The 14,649-nt window shown below is 38.2% G+C and overlaps 1 protein-coding gene and 1 long non-coding RNA gene across 3 annotated transcripts; one reads left to right on the top strand and one right to left on the bottom strand.

Annotated features, from left to right (window-relative positions):
- Nucleotides 1-307: 307 nt before the first annotated feature.
- mettl6 (methyltransferase 6, methylcytidine) lies at nt 308-4,093 on the bottom strand. Its single transcript, XM_027002567.3, has 5 exons — nt 3,467-4,093; nt 3,253-3,387; nt 1,871-2,041; nt 1,406-1,547; nt 308-1,319 (listed from the first exon to the last, which is right to left on the bottom strand). Exons 1-5 carry the CDS (start codon nt 3,734-3,736, stop codon nt 1,165-1,167), a joined length of 873 nt encoding a protein of 290 aa, XP_026858368.1. The 5' UTR covers nt 3,737-4,093; the 3' UTR covers nt 308-1,164.
- A 1,189-nt stretch (nt 4,094-5,282) lies between these two features.
- On the top strand, nt 5,283-9,568 carry LOC113573053 (uncharacterized). 2 transcript variants are annotated; one of them, XR_003410176.3, is made up of 4 exons: nt 5,283-5,373; nt 6,083-6,146; nt 8,137-8,205; nt 8,645-9,568. It is a non-coding gene; the product is annotated as an uncharacterized LOC113573053 (long non-coding RNA). The 2 variants fall into 2 exon arrangements; XR_014116945.1 differs by having other exon boundaries at nt 8,634-9,568.
- Nucleotides 9,569-14,649: the final 5,081 nt, after the last annotated feature.

Here is a 14,649-nt window from a genome sequence, read left to right as displayed (position 1 = left end):
GAACAGAGCAGATAGGAAGTATGCTTTAGAATGTGGCTCTGTTCTCAGGATAAAATCAGAAACCAGGGGTATCTGCATATCTCACTGTATTACTTCAACTCCAGAGTGCAGGGACCCACAAGATATCCAATCCAAATCCAGAAGGGCCAAATCAACAAGGAATGTGTCACCCTCCAGTTACTGATGGACTTCACTCTACATACTCAAAAATGTCCATACATTTCAAGTATTAACGTTTCAGTATTATTTACAGTATTCAATGCACTCATTTCACTGGTTTCATGAAACAAACTATAGCTAGCCAAGACAAATTTGATCACACTTTAAACACTTCTGTTACACAATTTTTTACAGGGTGAATACAGATAATTATGTTAACCTCAGATTACTTTTGCTGTGCCCAGAGTAGCATTTAAATCATCTTAAAAAAACAATAAAAGACAATCACGATGGGAACAACTATTTAAGGGAATTTCCTCACTTAAGATCTCAAACAGGACCTAGCATCTTAATGTAATGGCATTTACATTTAGAAAAGCACAAGATGTTCTAGTATTCAAACTCTTGACTACTAACCTAAAAAGAAAGAGCAGCAAAAATAATTGACCCTTGAGCAAGTGCACAAACTATACACAGGCTGTCTCCACAGGAAGCAGAAAACATGACATGTATTGATTAGTTGGATGTTCACTGGGAGGAAAACCTATGGTGCTGTAGAACATTACCTAAATCTAATTATCAACAAAATATAATTTCCTTTATTGGCCTGGTATCGTGACTTCAGCTAATAGCGCATCCATTTCACACACACCAGTGTTTTACCATTTTATATCACCCTGACACACTATATCTGTACATACTAGTCTCTCTATAATCTCAGTTCAGAGAGAGAGAGACCCCGCACGCTGGGGGGGGGGGGGGGGGGGGGCAAAGCATTTGCTGCCCTCATGTGTTCAAAGATGATACAGGTATGGCTAATTCTTATTTCTAACCATATAACTTGATATGCTAGTATCTCATTACCAGTACCAGTGAAAGGTTATTTAATAACATCATACAAAAACTTTAACTGTTTTGAAAGTTGATCCATCCAATTAATAGAGTAAAATGCATACATCAAAAATAAACAGGTTCAAACATATAGATAAAAAATATGATTGTGGATCACTGACAGGCATTTCTGGTACATTTTTGGAATTTACCCTGGAGAAATACTCGGGGAACACAAAGTCCTTCCCTTTTGTTCACAGTTTCCCTCAGAACATACTCATTTACAAGTGTGTGAAATCCCGCCTGGTGAAAGAGGTTGGCAAGATACTCTGAAAAAGAGCCAAGGAGTTAATGAGTTCAACAGGATGGTACAGAAGGAACATGTGATTCAAAACACATCCTGACCACTACTGACCTCTGGAGAAGAAAAAGGAGCGAGTGCCGTCCTGTCTTACATAGAAATTCTCCCCAAGTTTGCTGGCTGACTTAAACCTCAACATGGCATGGTCATAGAGGCCATAGTCCCTGAACAAGACTATACCTCCGACTTTTAGGACCTGCGAAATGAAAACAAAATCAGTATGACTCAATGCACTTCACTTTATGCCATCAAGGGAATAAATTACATATACATGAGCTATAATGTGAAGGGATGTTTAAATGTTAAACATAGCTTGAGGCAGCTATGTAATGATTTCATGCCAACAGTTTGTATTTTGCTAATACGGCAGAGTGTTCACTGCTTGTTAATGCCAACCTCACTGTTACAGTGCAACACTAAATAAGTATAGTAAACAGGAAAGAAACTTTATCCTGGCTAAAAATGCCCTAATCGCACATTTACTACCTGCATCTAATCAGACTTAACAGGTCACATTACCTTATGAATGTTTTCAAGGGCGTGTCGCATTTTGTCAGGATGAATGGCTGATAAAACAAATACCAGGGTGACCACATGCAGACTTTCTTCTGGGATGGTGGCTTTCAGGTCATCTTTAGTCAAGTCACACTGAAATGCCAGACATTGCTCTGAGCAGTACAGGTGATTTTCCTGGAAACAAATATGAATGCTAAATTTGTGAACACAAAAGCTGGTGTGCTTTTCTGCTGCATATGTAGCATCTGCTTGCTGTGTCACCAGGCACAGCTGCTGTTTGCCAACAGGAAAAGAACAGAAACTTAACCACTTCACACTTCACAACCATAGAGATCAGTGAGCAGTATGGAGTATAGGTGTGACAGTATGGATTTTTTTACTCCAACTTTTTACACGTGTCTTTTATTCTGTGTAATGTGGGTATATATTGAATCGAACAATGTCAGTAGATATACTAAAACCTAGAATTAATTAATAATAGACACAAAAGAAATCCCATATGTTTAATGGACTGTCTCTTCCAGTCACACGCAATGCTGAAATGAACAGCAATTCAAGTTTTGTTTCTCCAGAAACCCTTGAACATAAGATGGAAGATAGTCAAAGAAAAAAAAGATTTGTGGTGATGATTGCAATGAGATGAACCCTGTGGTAGGTATCACGTGAAAACTCATCAAAGCCCGAGTGAGAAGAAAAGCATTTCAGAATGTACAACAAATCAAGCATAGAGGCAGATGGACTATAACAGCAGACCACCACATAGGGTTGCCACCTATTCAACAAGCTCAAAGTGGACACTCCTATTCCATTAGACTCCCCACTAATGTGTCTTCCAAATGTAGCCTACATTGTATTTGTGGCAAAGAAACTGACCAACAATTCAGGCTGCGTCTTCTGATATAATGCTGTGTGGGACGGTTTTATAGCACACAGTGGGCACCTTATGCCATGTGTATCTCTTTACGACTACAACTTCTAGCATGATGATGCACAATGTTACAAAGCAAAGGTAATCATAAATATATGACAGCAAGGAGTTTACTGTACTTCAGTGGTCTGTCCCATTCACCACATCTGAAGCAAACACACTGGGATGTGGGAGAACAGGATATTCACAGCATGAATGCACAGTAATTACATAATGGAATTTTTCAAATAACTTGAGGATTCCAAACCACAAGGAATTAAATCTGAAAGCAAATGGGAGTCCAACTGAGCATTAATATGGTGTTCCTAATAAAGTTGACTAATAAAGTTCCTAATAAAGTGAGTGTAGCTTTTCTTCAAGGAAACTCAGGGAGGTTGGTATAACTTCAACCAAAACGATCCTTAAATATAATAGGTTTTGGTAGCATCTGTAAGGAGGAAACTCCTGTAGCACTTACCTTCACAAACTGTACAGCTCGAGGTGAGAAATCACAGGCATAGATGAATATATTGAGATCCTCTTCCAACAAAGGGAAGATGCAATTTCCCACTCCACATCCAGCCTCCAGCATGATCAGCTTCTGGGCATCAAACTGAAAACATAACCAACCAGTTAATTCATTTTTACATGATAGGAAGTGGAAAAACTCTCACACATTACCAACAACTCACCTTTCTGCATGCTTTAAGCTCCTCAAATTCTCTTGTCGTCCAATGCCTGTCCTTAAAAAAATTTGTGGTATTCCTTTTGTAAAATAAGTCCCAATTTTTCTGAGCCTCCATCTCGATTTTTTTCTGCTTAAAATCGGACACCAATATCCGGTCATTTTTCAGTTTCTCTAGTTCTCTTTCTGACACTGTCCTTTCACTTGACTCTGTAGACTTGAAAGGGAACGTCGGGCCAGGTCCTACTGCTCTATCAGAATCGTTTGCTTGTGCCATCCTATTGAGGAACTGGTGGCTTTAAATAAATAGAAATGCTGTAATATAACATGTGATAGAGCAAAATTATATACGCGGCGAATCAAAACGTCTGGTGTTCAGTGTGTTATCTTAGCTAGCTAGATGTGTAGCTCGCTAACAGACATACACACACAATTGTTATTAATAGTTGACTAGGAAGTTTAAGGTTTATAGCTAGTTAGCTAGTTTTTTACTCAAAAAGAAACAAAGTTAGAAATTGGCCAGATTATCATATATGAGCTAATACGTAGTTAACTACTTGAGCCAACGTCGGGTTATAGTAGTTTTCAATGTAGCTAGCTAGCACATTCAGTATCGTACTCTCATATGGGTAATTGCTTCCTGGTTCTCTTGTTCTACAAAAAGTCGTTGCTAGGGTAAAAATTATTTTGCATAGCGACACCCGCTGGACATGAATGGAACATTATTTACCCAGGCTAACTAGGATAAACTAGGAGAAGCAGAAGAAAACAAAAATATCTCGTGCACCTCAGGACGAAATAAAATAGAAAATCTCATGGTTTCCAAACATTATTTACATAATAATCGCTTAAGGAATTATTTTTGCCTGCTTAGTCTAAAATGAAAGTTTCTTATGGAGCTACAAGAACATATTTCAAAAGCAAAAAATAGGAAACCATATACAAATGTATTTTGCTTACTAGTGGCTGTTTCCGAAACTTTAAACCAATACATCCACTGGCAATGCATCTTGGATCATAGGCTACTTTTACAACTAATATAACTGAAATCCAGGACCAGAAATCAAAAGATCCATTTTTTTCATCACATAGCCCAGTAAGCCAGTATTCTCCATCTTAACAGGGCAGGTATGGGGTGAAATCATCAGAATGCTTTAGCTGTGGTGTCACAGCGTATTTCATATTCTCTACCTTAACGCCATAGTATTTTCCAATCTAAACTAAGCAACCAAACCAGCCTTACACCTAAGTATAACAAGCTCTGTAGTGACTTGCTCTTTCATGACTACAAAAATAGTTACTTCCCATATATTGCCAACAGTCACAAATCTAACATGTATAAAACATCCCCCAGAAAATGTAAAGAAGATAAAATATTTTGCCCAGTGTAAGCCCACCCAAAAACACGACACGAAAATTATGGCAGTAACATATTGCATTGTGATTTCTAAAGTAGTCAGTAAAGAGTGATTATTGGTTAAAGATTACCTTAAGTTTAAAAGAAAAAGGTTTTTAATAGTTTGATCTGTATGCTGTTTGTGGAATTGGAACAAGCGAAGGTAACCCTACTACTGCTACACAGATTTAACAGACCTACAACACTTTTAACAGGTCGAACACATGCCCCTCTTTCTTCTTTCGAGGTTGTTAGTCTATATGAAGTTCACAATGTAAAAATTATTCACATGGAACATAGATATCTAATTTTGTACTTAAAGTACATGGTTTTATACAAAAAGGGTAATCATTTAGTTACACAATTACGCATGTCCTTTTTACTCAGATAATTTAAGCACTGCTTCTCACTCAATGCACGTCGACCACTTTACGCTCTGATACGATAAACACGTGCATTAGGGACACAGTTCATTTACCCCCCACCCCCTCCGCGGGATTTACGGCTGTAAGGTCCAGGTCAGAATGTTTTTAGACCGATATTTATAGTTGCTATATACTGTATCTACATGCTATATAAGATAAACTATAATGTTAATATTAAAGTTAGATGTCAGTACTAATTGTACTGGCAAATATCATCTACTATCTGTCGTTAACTAGCCAGCAAACGTCTATAGCAGTTTTAACACATGGAAAGCCAAAGTGGTCAAAATTCTAAACGCGCTTTATTTATAAAAAAAGCGGCGTTGTGGACGTTTTTACGCCGCAGAAACGTGGTTGTATGTCAGTTGAAAACGCTGCTCTAAGTGTTCCAAAATGGCGTTTTTTACGCCGCTTTGGAATCCCCACAACGCCGTTTAAAGTGCTGCGTTATAGTAAGATAACGAGCTCCTCCTACTGGTTTTGACACTCAATAGACTTGAACTTTCTTCACCCAAATGCTCACGAACAAGGTCAGCTCTTAATTGGCTGATAAACCAGTGCTCAATGTGTTTATTTGTGGGATTCACATGTGTTAATCCACTCAACAATTTATTTGTTCATACACTTATTAGCTAGCTAGAGGTTTAGTATGCCTAGCAGTAGTGACCATGGTTAGGTAATTCAAACATCGTACTTTAAATGGGCAAGTACTTTAAGTAGGCAATTGGCTAACTAGTTAGTTAACTAGTAACATTTCCTACAGCTGGAAGATGTTGAGGAGTAACTTCATTTTGCCTCGTAGATGGATACAGAATGACAGCACTCTACAATCCAGGACCCGATGTAATTCAATCAAAATTAGCAAGGTAAGTGCTATTTTAAACGAGTTAATCGCCGAGTCCAGAAACAGCTAGCTAACTGATAATTGGCTGCAAAACAAAGCTTACCCAAAGGTGAGCTCACCCATAGTTGGCCAGTCATGAATTGTTTCTAGCGCTAGACTGAAAGCAATTTTTGTTATCTTGCATGAACAAATACATGTTTGTGTTGAACTTAATGGCTAGCTAGCTATCAGAGGTGCGGTTTGATATCATTATAGCAATTGCTGACTTCAGACTTTTGTTATGGTTAAAACTGAATGAAAGGGGAAAGGGGTTATTACAACAAACTCAATAGGGATGCCAAACAGTGAATATAGATAACGGCGCTGTTGGTCTTGGAGTATCTCTGTTTTGCACAGACCTGGTCCTGGGACAGTCACATAATCAGCAAATCCAGACTGGACAACTACCTATTTTTATCTATTATTACATGGCCCGGCTCTACTATCTCACACCATATTAACCATTCTCTTTTTATGTTCTGTGCTCTGAGTACTACCTTAATCATACCACACACAAATGTTGATGTCAAGTTAATTCCCCTGCTTTTGTCCCATCCTTCTAATGTTTCTCTGTTTGTTTTTGTGGCTTATTGATTATTTATGTTCATACTGTGCATATCCTTATGCTGTCATATGTTCATATCATTGTGTCCATCAGTGGAGGATGGGTTCCCCTTTTGAGGAAGGGTTTCCTTTAGTTCCTCTTGATGTTTCTTCCTCACAGTCTCAGGGAGATGTTCCTCACAACTGTCGCCTTTGGCTTACTCACAGGAGGCTTGGACCTGTGTTTTCAAAAAGATGCTTTGTGACAGATGTTGTAACAGATGTTGTAAAAGGATGGATGGGGAGATTATATATATATATATATATATATATATATATAATAACCTTGATTGATTTATATTTACACAGGGGAAATCTTGCAGGTTTATATTTTTCCCCATTGTGTTTTTGGGGCTTATAGTTTTGACATTAACGTCACACATGGTTTCTAGCGCTAGTTTCAGATGATTGCAAAACTAGGATACCGTTTTAAATTGTGCAAATATGCATTCCCCTACATAGGCATATAAAGCTTAGCCATCCATTCAGGTTTAATTTCTGAGAAGTGAACAGCTGCAGAAGGAAAGAGAAAATGAGTTACTGCAGAAAGCAAGCAGCTGAATTTAAAAACATGAGATTTAAGGGGTTCACATTCTACAGAGATTAAACAGGGTTTATTTGTATTTAAAATGCCTTATGTTATGTGATAATGAAATGTTTTAACATCTGGTGTTGCTGATGAGTAATTAATAATATTTGGTATTCTCTGAATTAGATGTTAGAGACTGAACTGTAAAGTACGAGTACATTATGTAAGAATGAACCCAATAGTCACTCTAAAAGAGCTCCATAGGTGTAAATCTATAAATTAGTGGTTCATGGAAAAGTGGAAAGATGGAAGCTACTGTTGAGAAAAGGCCTATGACACCATGCTGTCATAAAGGATTCTATCAACATGTAGAAAAAAGATTCTCTGGTCTAATAAGATGAAAACTAAACTCTTGGGCAGAACAGCAGGCACTGTCAGGTGAAAAATAAGCACTGCACATTACCTGGCTAATACCATCCCTACAATGAAACATGATGGCAGCTTCATGCTATAGGGGTGCTTCTAGGTGAGAAATACAGGGAGGCTGATAATAACTGTGAAATGGAAGAATGCAGCCAAATAAGAACCATCCTTAACAAAACCTCCTCCAGAGTGCATGCAAACTCAGAGTGGGTGAACAGTTCCCCTGTCAACATAACATTGACCTGAAGCATTCAGCCAAAACAACACTAAAGTGGCTTTGGGACAAGTCTTTTAATGTTTGAATCTTTGAATGATTTGCCCGTTTTGTGATTGGTGCTTCTGAGATGCATCTCTGCCACCATTTTCTAACGTGATTGTGAAATGCCTTTCAGGTTGATGGTCTAATGTGACTGTGTAGTGCCTTTCAGATTGATGAAATCTACAGTGTACCAGATGCGGGAACGGTGGTTTGAGGGACGCTCTACAGGCAAGTCCACCACCTCCTACTCTTCCCAAACCAAAGGCACCTCCAGCAGACTGCCACCTCACTGCACTAGCTTTCTAAGTGATTGCAAACTGAAATAAAAATGGACCTTTTAAAAATACTTCCCTCTTGTGTTGTATTATCAAATTGTTAAAACATCTGGTGGCTGCTTAATCATGCCCCCAGTATGAAACAGTGGTACTTCTCAAAGTCCAATCTCAAAAACATGTAGCCATAGCAACCAAGGCAAACGCCTGCCATCTACCTACCTCTAGAACTCCCCTGGCCAGTTAAACTAAATATGTATGTGACTTTGAAAAATCTAAATTTTAAAAATGTTTAAATGTCCTCTTCCTTTCTCTACTACTTCTACTACTGATATGCTGGCAACACCCAACTAATCCTTTCCTTCCTACCTTCTAACATTTCAGTTGTATTTCAGCATGCTCAACTGACATTGCTTCATGGATGACAACCCACCACTTGAACCTCAAGCCCAGTAAGACTGAACTTCTGTACATCCCAGGAACTCCTAATCCTCACCATGACCTCACCGTTTCATCAGAGAAATCCCCGGTCATCGTTTTTCTCCAGACAGGGTGCAGTGAAGCATGTGTTACACCTTCATTCTTGTGATGGTAAGGTCAGAAATCATGTTGTTTAGGCTGTAAACAGTACCCTCAGAATGAAAATAAAAATCACACTTCTTAAGCCTCGTGTTCACTAATTTTGACTTTACCATAGTTGCTAAAAAGGTTTCCTGGAAAAGGGAGAGGAGAAATCAATGACTAAAATGTCCATATTCACCATTTAAAAAAAAAAAAAAAAAAAAAAAAAAAAAAAGTCAACAATTGGTTCCATTTACTTTGGAGAATATTTCGTTGGCATTTAGGCAGGAGCACATTGATTATTTAAACACCTTTCATATTTCACTGGCTTGAAATGTGAACTTCAGTTTAATAACACAGACTATGACAATTCACTAACCAATATGTAATGTGTAAAATTGTCTCTCTCTGGCTTTCTCCATCTCTGTGTACATGGCTTTTTAATGAAGGTTTTTAAGTCACTATTAAAATGTTAGTTGTTACACAATTCAGATGATATGGAAAAAAAAAATCTAATAGAATTCTATTCATTTATGGTTTTTGTTCTTTACAGTATTAACAAAGCAGACAGAACAGCGGCTTAAACAGTGATTTATATATAACTGTAATGAGCTGCAAAGACGCATGGAACCGAAAAAAATTTGGGTTCATTACGAAAGTGCGGTGGTATAACCACCAGAGGGCAGTGTAGATCTAGTATGTTAGAATGTGCTGTTGATGGTGTTAGATCAAAATAAATGACCCGTTTTTTGGCCTTACATCGCTGTTGCATTTGACTTCTTAACTGAAGCTGAAAATATTTATTCAATGAATGAAATGAAAGTCAGTTTAGCAATTCAAATTCATTAATATTTCTATATTTTTTAAGTTGTCAAATAAATGTACCATATGAAGGCAGTGTCAAGTGGCATATTTTTATTCAAATACAAACAGACGTTTGACAGAACAGTTCTTTCTCTTGGTCTTATTACAGATTATAACAATGGGCTATTTATTGAATCCAGCCACTTGTCTCTATATGCATCTGCTGTAATTAAGGCATGGCCAAATCTTTTTACATTTTTTTTTAAAATAACTGCTTCCTCGAAGGTTGAGAACTATTCTAATTACATCTACTTTATAAAGACGTTCTGTATCTGGTGTGGGCGTGCTAGACTAATGCCATGTTAACAACCAATGATGGTGCTATCCTATCTTTAGAGCTCCCACCTGTGGAGACAGAGAAAGTAAGAAATACACTCCCTAGGAGAATGCCTTACAACATCTGCATCACCAATTGCACACACATTCAACAGAGAAAAAAGATCACTGATATACAGATATGAGCAGATGGAAACAATTATGGATTGCAAATGAAAACAGATTCCAATATGAATAAGTTTGATAAAATTATTGAATCTCTGATACACTACCATTTCCAAAGGTTTTTTTTCTGCTACACTATCATTTCCAAATGTAATTTTTTGAAAGTGGTCTTTTGCTATGGTATAATTAAAATGCTGTGTAATTACCTAACAGATGCTGGCTGTCTTTACTTATATTGTTGGATAATTTGTGTACTTTCCCCTCAAACGTGACCACCACCAACAACAACAAAGGTGGGGGATGGGGGTGGTGCGTAATCTTTGTTTAAACTGTGTTTTAATTATTGTCTCATAAGATATCATATAGACTATATACCTACTTTGTCAAGATTTGAACAATCCTCCCCCTTTGTAGAATGTGATATGATACTTTTTACTCCACAGATCCCAAAAATTATTATACAATTGATAGAAGGTATTTTTGTCATCTCTGATTCAAAATATAAACAAGAAAAAGAGAACACCGTCCATTTTTGAATGATTTAACATTTTTTTCCGGAAAAGTATCACCTCTGACACGTGAATATAGGTCTGGTAGTCTGGCCTGTTCCTCTTTAATGACATACAGTGTTAATATCACACAGATGTCTGCCCTCTATCACATACAGTGTAATGCTAAATTACTAGCAATGACTGCACAACAAAATGCTTAAAATGCTGAATTTGTGATATGATTGTTCTATTCTTTGACTTTTTAGCTACGACCCTTAAGTTCTTCATTTTTGTTTCCTTAGCAACACCTTTGATAACCCTTTATCCAAAAGCAATCACGTTTGTCAGGAAAAGGCAAAGCAATTTTCTCAGTCCAGACATTGTAGACAGACATCAGTGGATTGCAGTGGCTGAAGCAGAAAATATTTGTGGTAATAAAGCTATGCCCCACTCCAAACCCCTTACACCTCACTTGATTCCCTCTTTCACACTTAACCATTATTTCTCACACCTTCTACTGCCCCCTCACTGTCACTCAGTGGATTTGGACAATGAATGCAATTCTTTATGGGCAACATTTATTGCATAGGTGAAGTGAATTTCTTCTACATTAGTTAATTCATGTAAATCCATCTGCTGCATTTGGTGGTAATGGTCATTAAATAATCTTGTGCTTGTGATGCATTTTGACATTGGTTTACTCTGGAATGCACTGAGGTGTGCTCAGTGAGACAAGCACTTGTATGGCGTTCATACTCTGGTGTTCAGCTAGATTAATGTTCCCCGCTGCTGGAAACAAATGTGAACCTCCTAGCATACCAAACACTGTCGCTATTAGTGTGCAGTCCACGTGGGCCACTGCTCGCTCAAACACACTCTCTCTTCCTTGCTTTCTGCTCTCTCCTCCCTATCTCCCTCTTTTTCTCTCCTCCCTCTCTTCGTCTCTTTGCAGCTTCTTCTATCCTCTCCCCCTGTCTGTGTCTCCTCTGGCTCAGTGGTGTGTTTCTAAGAGATAAGACCCTTGCTCATTTCACACATGAGCAGACTGGGGAAGGGAGGGGGTGGTAGGGGTTGGGGGTTGGGGGTGAACAGGACTCTGATGGCAGAGGAGCAGCCTTGCCCAGTCTCCCATCCTCTCCTTGTGCTCTCCCTCTGGCTAAAGGGAATGATTTTTCCCTGCTTCAGGTGGGTGTATCCACTGAGCCCAAGTGCACTGATGGTCCACTGAGAAGATAAAAAAGAGCTTGTAAATATCCAGAGAATCTCGAATGCTACCCACAACATGTGTTGATTCGAATTTTTTCATCACTTATTGTACATAGACAAAATACTTGTTTATTGCGCATTTAATATTTTCTTCTAGATATAGTCAATTTGATATGTGATTTATGATAAGGCTGTGTAAACAGCACCCTGTGAATAGAATCTCTCTGCTTTTTGAAGGCTTGTGGGAGGTAATTGTGAAGTAAGAGCTACACTACAGACCACTGGCCCTGTTGAAATTGAATGGCACATAAAAGTGGTTAGTCATACATAGCCAAGCTAATGAAGTGTGGTTTACTTGTGTAAGAAAGACATTTTGAGTTTCTTTGTCTCTCTTACACTCCTTATACCTAACAGTGGCTGCCAAGAGCAACGGAGGAGGAACAGAACTCAATTTGTGCAGCATGTGTGCATGCATTTAAACGTTCCTTCTGAAAGAACTGCTGAGACTTTGCTTTTTGATCAGAAGATAGGAAAGCCAATAAAAGGCTTGAACTCAGTTAACACCCCAAACTCTGGGGAGATATCTACCATATGGAAATGTGAAGTCAAAGGAACCTGCTAGCATTGCTTGATGTGCAATGTGTAATGCTGATTAACCAAACATAGTTTCAATTGGAAATATTATTACACATGTAAGGAAATGTCAATGCAAAGTTATTCTTAGCTTTTTCATTCACTCTGGGGGTTAATGTATTCTACCTAATGAACTGTCACTAATCACAGCAAGAGTGGTAATCTTCTGTAAACTTACACTGTTTACAAGGAACCGGTTTGTTGAGCAGAGCTTCAGAGTCCGGAGCTGTTTTTGTTCAGGATGTAAATCTGTTCTCCTCTCTGGTCCCTAGTGTTACATTACAGAGTGTAGGTTGATACACTGGCAGCACATTATTGGACCAGGTATGAAATTGCACTGCTGCTATTCTCTCAATGGGGCAATGAATGAACCCATTGTGGATCTGTCCATGCAGCAAACATCAGTGTATCAGTTCCTGCTTCAAATACATTTAATCCAGAATAAAAGGTATTTTACACACTGGATTTTGAGATTGGATTCATTTATTCAAAGTTCTAAAATTGGATAATTCAGACGTGAACACACATGGGGTAGACTATCTGAAAAACTTATCATGATGGAACATTTCTTCAGAGGCCTCACTAGCTAAAGCCATAGCTCAAACATATGCAGTAAACATATGCATAGTAGACTGGAAATGCCACTGAAGCTGTGCAGCAGGATTCTCTAGATTTTGCCAAATTGTAGGAACTGCAGAGCTATCCCCCTTATAGCATGTCATGTACAATCATGTGTTTGTGCATATCTGTCATTATGATTCACACTCATGAAAAATACTGTAGTTATGCTGGGGTATTCCATACGCATGGACATCCTAATCATACAATTTAAACGCATGAACTGTAATGGCCAAAATGAAAAACAACTCATGTACCAAATGTAGTGGACCCTATGCAAACCACTGGATTCTAGCACTGTTTCCTCTCCTCATTGATGCTTCCACTGGCCAGATGAGCAAGGCTACATTTTTTTCATTCAAATTTTAATTGAATTTTTCCCCACGATTTCCTTGCTTAGTTAATCCTCGTGCTATCCTCAGGGTGGATGATTGGCATGTAATTACTGTATTTTGGCACTGACAAGACCCAATATGTGCTTTTCTCTCTCTCTCACCCTTACTCTCTCCCCCTTTCTCCTCTCTTCCCTTCCCTATTGTGGTTTCTTTTTCATTTCTTTGACTTCTATCTATCTCCTTCCATTTCTCAGTGTCTTCCTTCCAATCTACTTCCCTACAGTCTTAGATCGGCATTCTCTGTCTCTTGCTCTCTGTTTCTCTTGTTTTCCATCAATTAGTCTTATTCTTAATCTTCTTGTAGTGTTTAATAGCTTTCCATCCTTCCATTAGTCAAACTGTGTTACACATTGGGAAAGTCTATATGGGTGGCTCCTCTTTATATGACATAAGAGTTTTCCCCACAATAATTATTTTTTCTTGCAGACCTATCAACCTGGGCATCAGCCTGTGTTGCAGAAGAGCTATTCTTTGTGGACACATGTTAATAAAACAAGTTGTAGATAACGGTAATTACCACTCACTGGCTCTTGCTCTCCAGCCAAAGAGAGAGTAGGTCTGTCTGTAGTTAGACCTCGATGTCAAAGGGATTAATTTTGCTTTTAATTAGTGAGGACCCTCAGCAATACTGACCCTGCATACAGCACACCTTCTCTCTCCACACTCACACTATGCATCGCCACTGTATTAGCATAAGTAATTACAAATTCCTGTGTGCCTGCATGGGTTTCTAATTTAAAATAAATGTGCCGATCACTTTGATTCATTTTAGGTTGGAGCAGCCTGTCTTGTACAATTAAGATAACAGGGGTTTGTGATGGATGGTTGTGGGGGGTAATTGGACCCCTCTTCCACATCTTCACTGTTATCTCTTTTTTTGTTTCAAGAGTGTTCAGAAGACTCAAGATACAGTGTTCTGGTGCACATTCAAGTCTGAGGAGAATAAGGTTTTTTGAACTCTCTGCTTGTTCAATTCCACTGATTTAACTTCAAAATGGAAATGCGTGTGAAACACTTAAACTGACGAATATCATTTGCCATGAATGAAAAAGACACCAAAATATAAGGTTTAGCAGTTATCTAAAATAGATTTTGCCCTCTCACATCATGAAAACCTAAACTTTTACTTTACTGAATCTGCAATCTGGGAATAATTTTTTCCCCAAATAAATATTTTCTGACTATTTACAC

This window comes from Electrophorus electricus, chromosome 14, assembly GCF_041902795.1.
Source record: "Electrophorus electricus isolate QZ-2024a chromosome 14, ASM4190279v1, whole genome shotgun sequence".
Taxonomy (NCBI): domain Eukaryota; kingdom Metazoa; phylum Chordata; class Actinopteri; order Gymnotiformes; family Gymnotidae; genus Electrophorus; species Electrophorus electricus.
The sequence above is the reverse complement of the archived record's forward strand: the minus strand, read 5'-3'. Positions and strand labels throughout refer to the sequence as shown.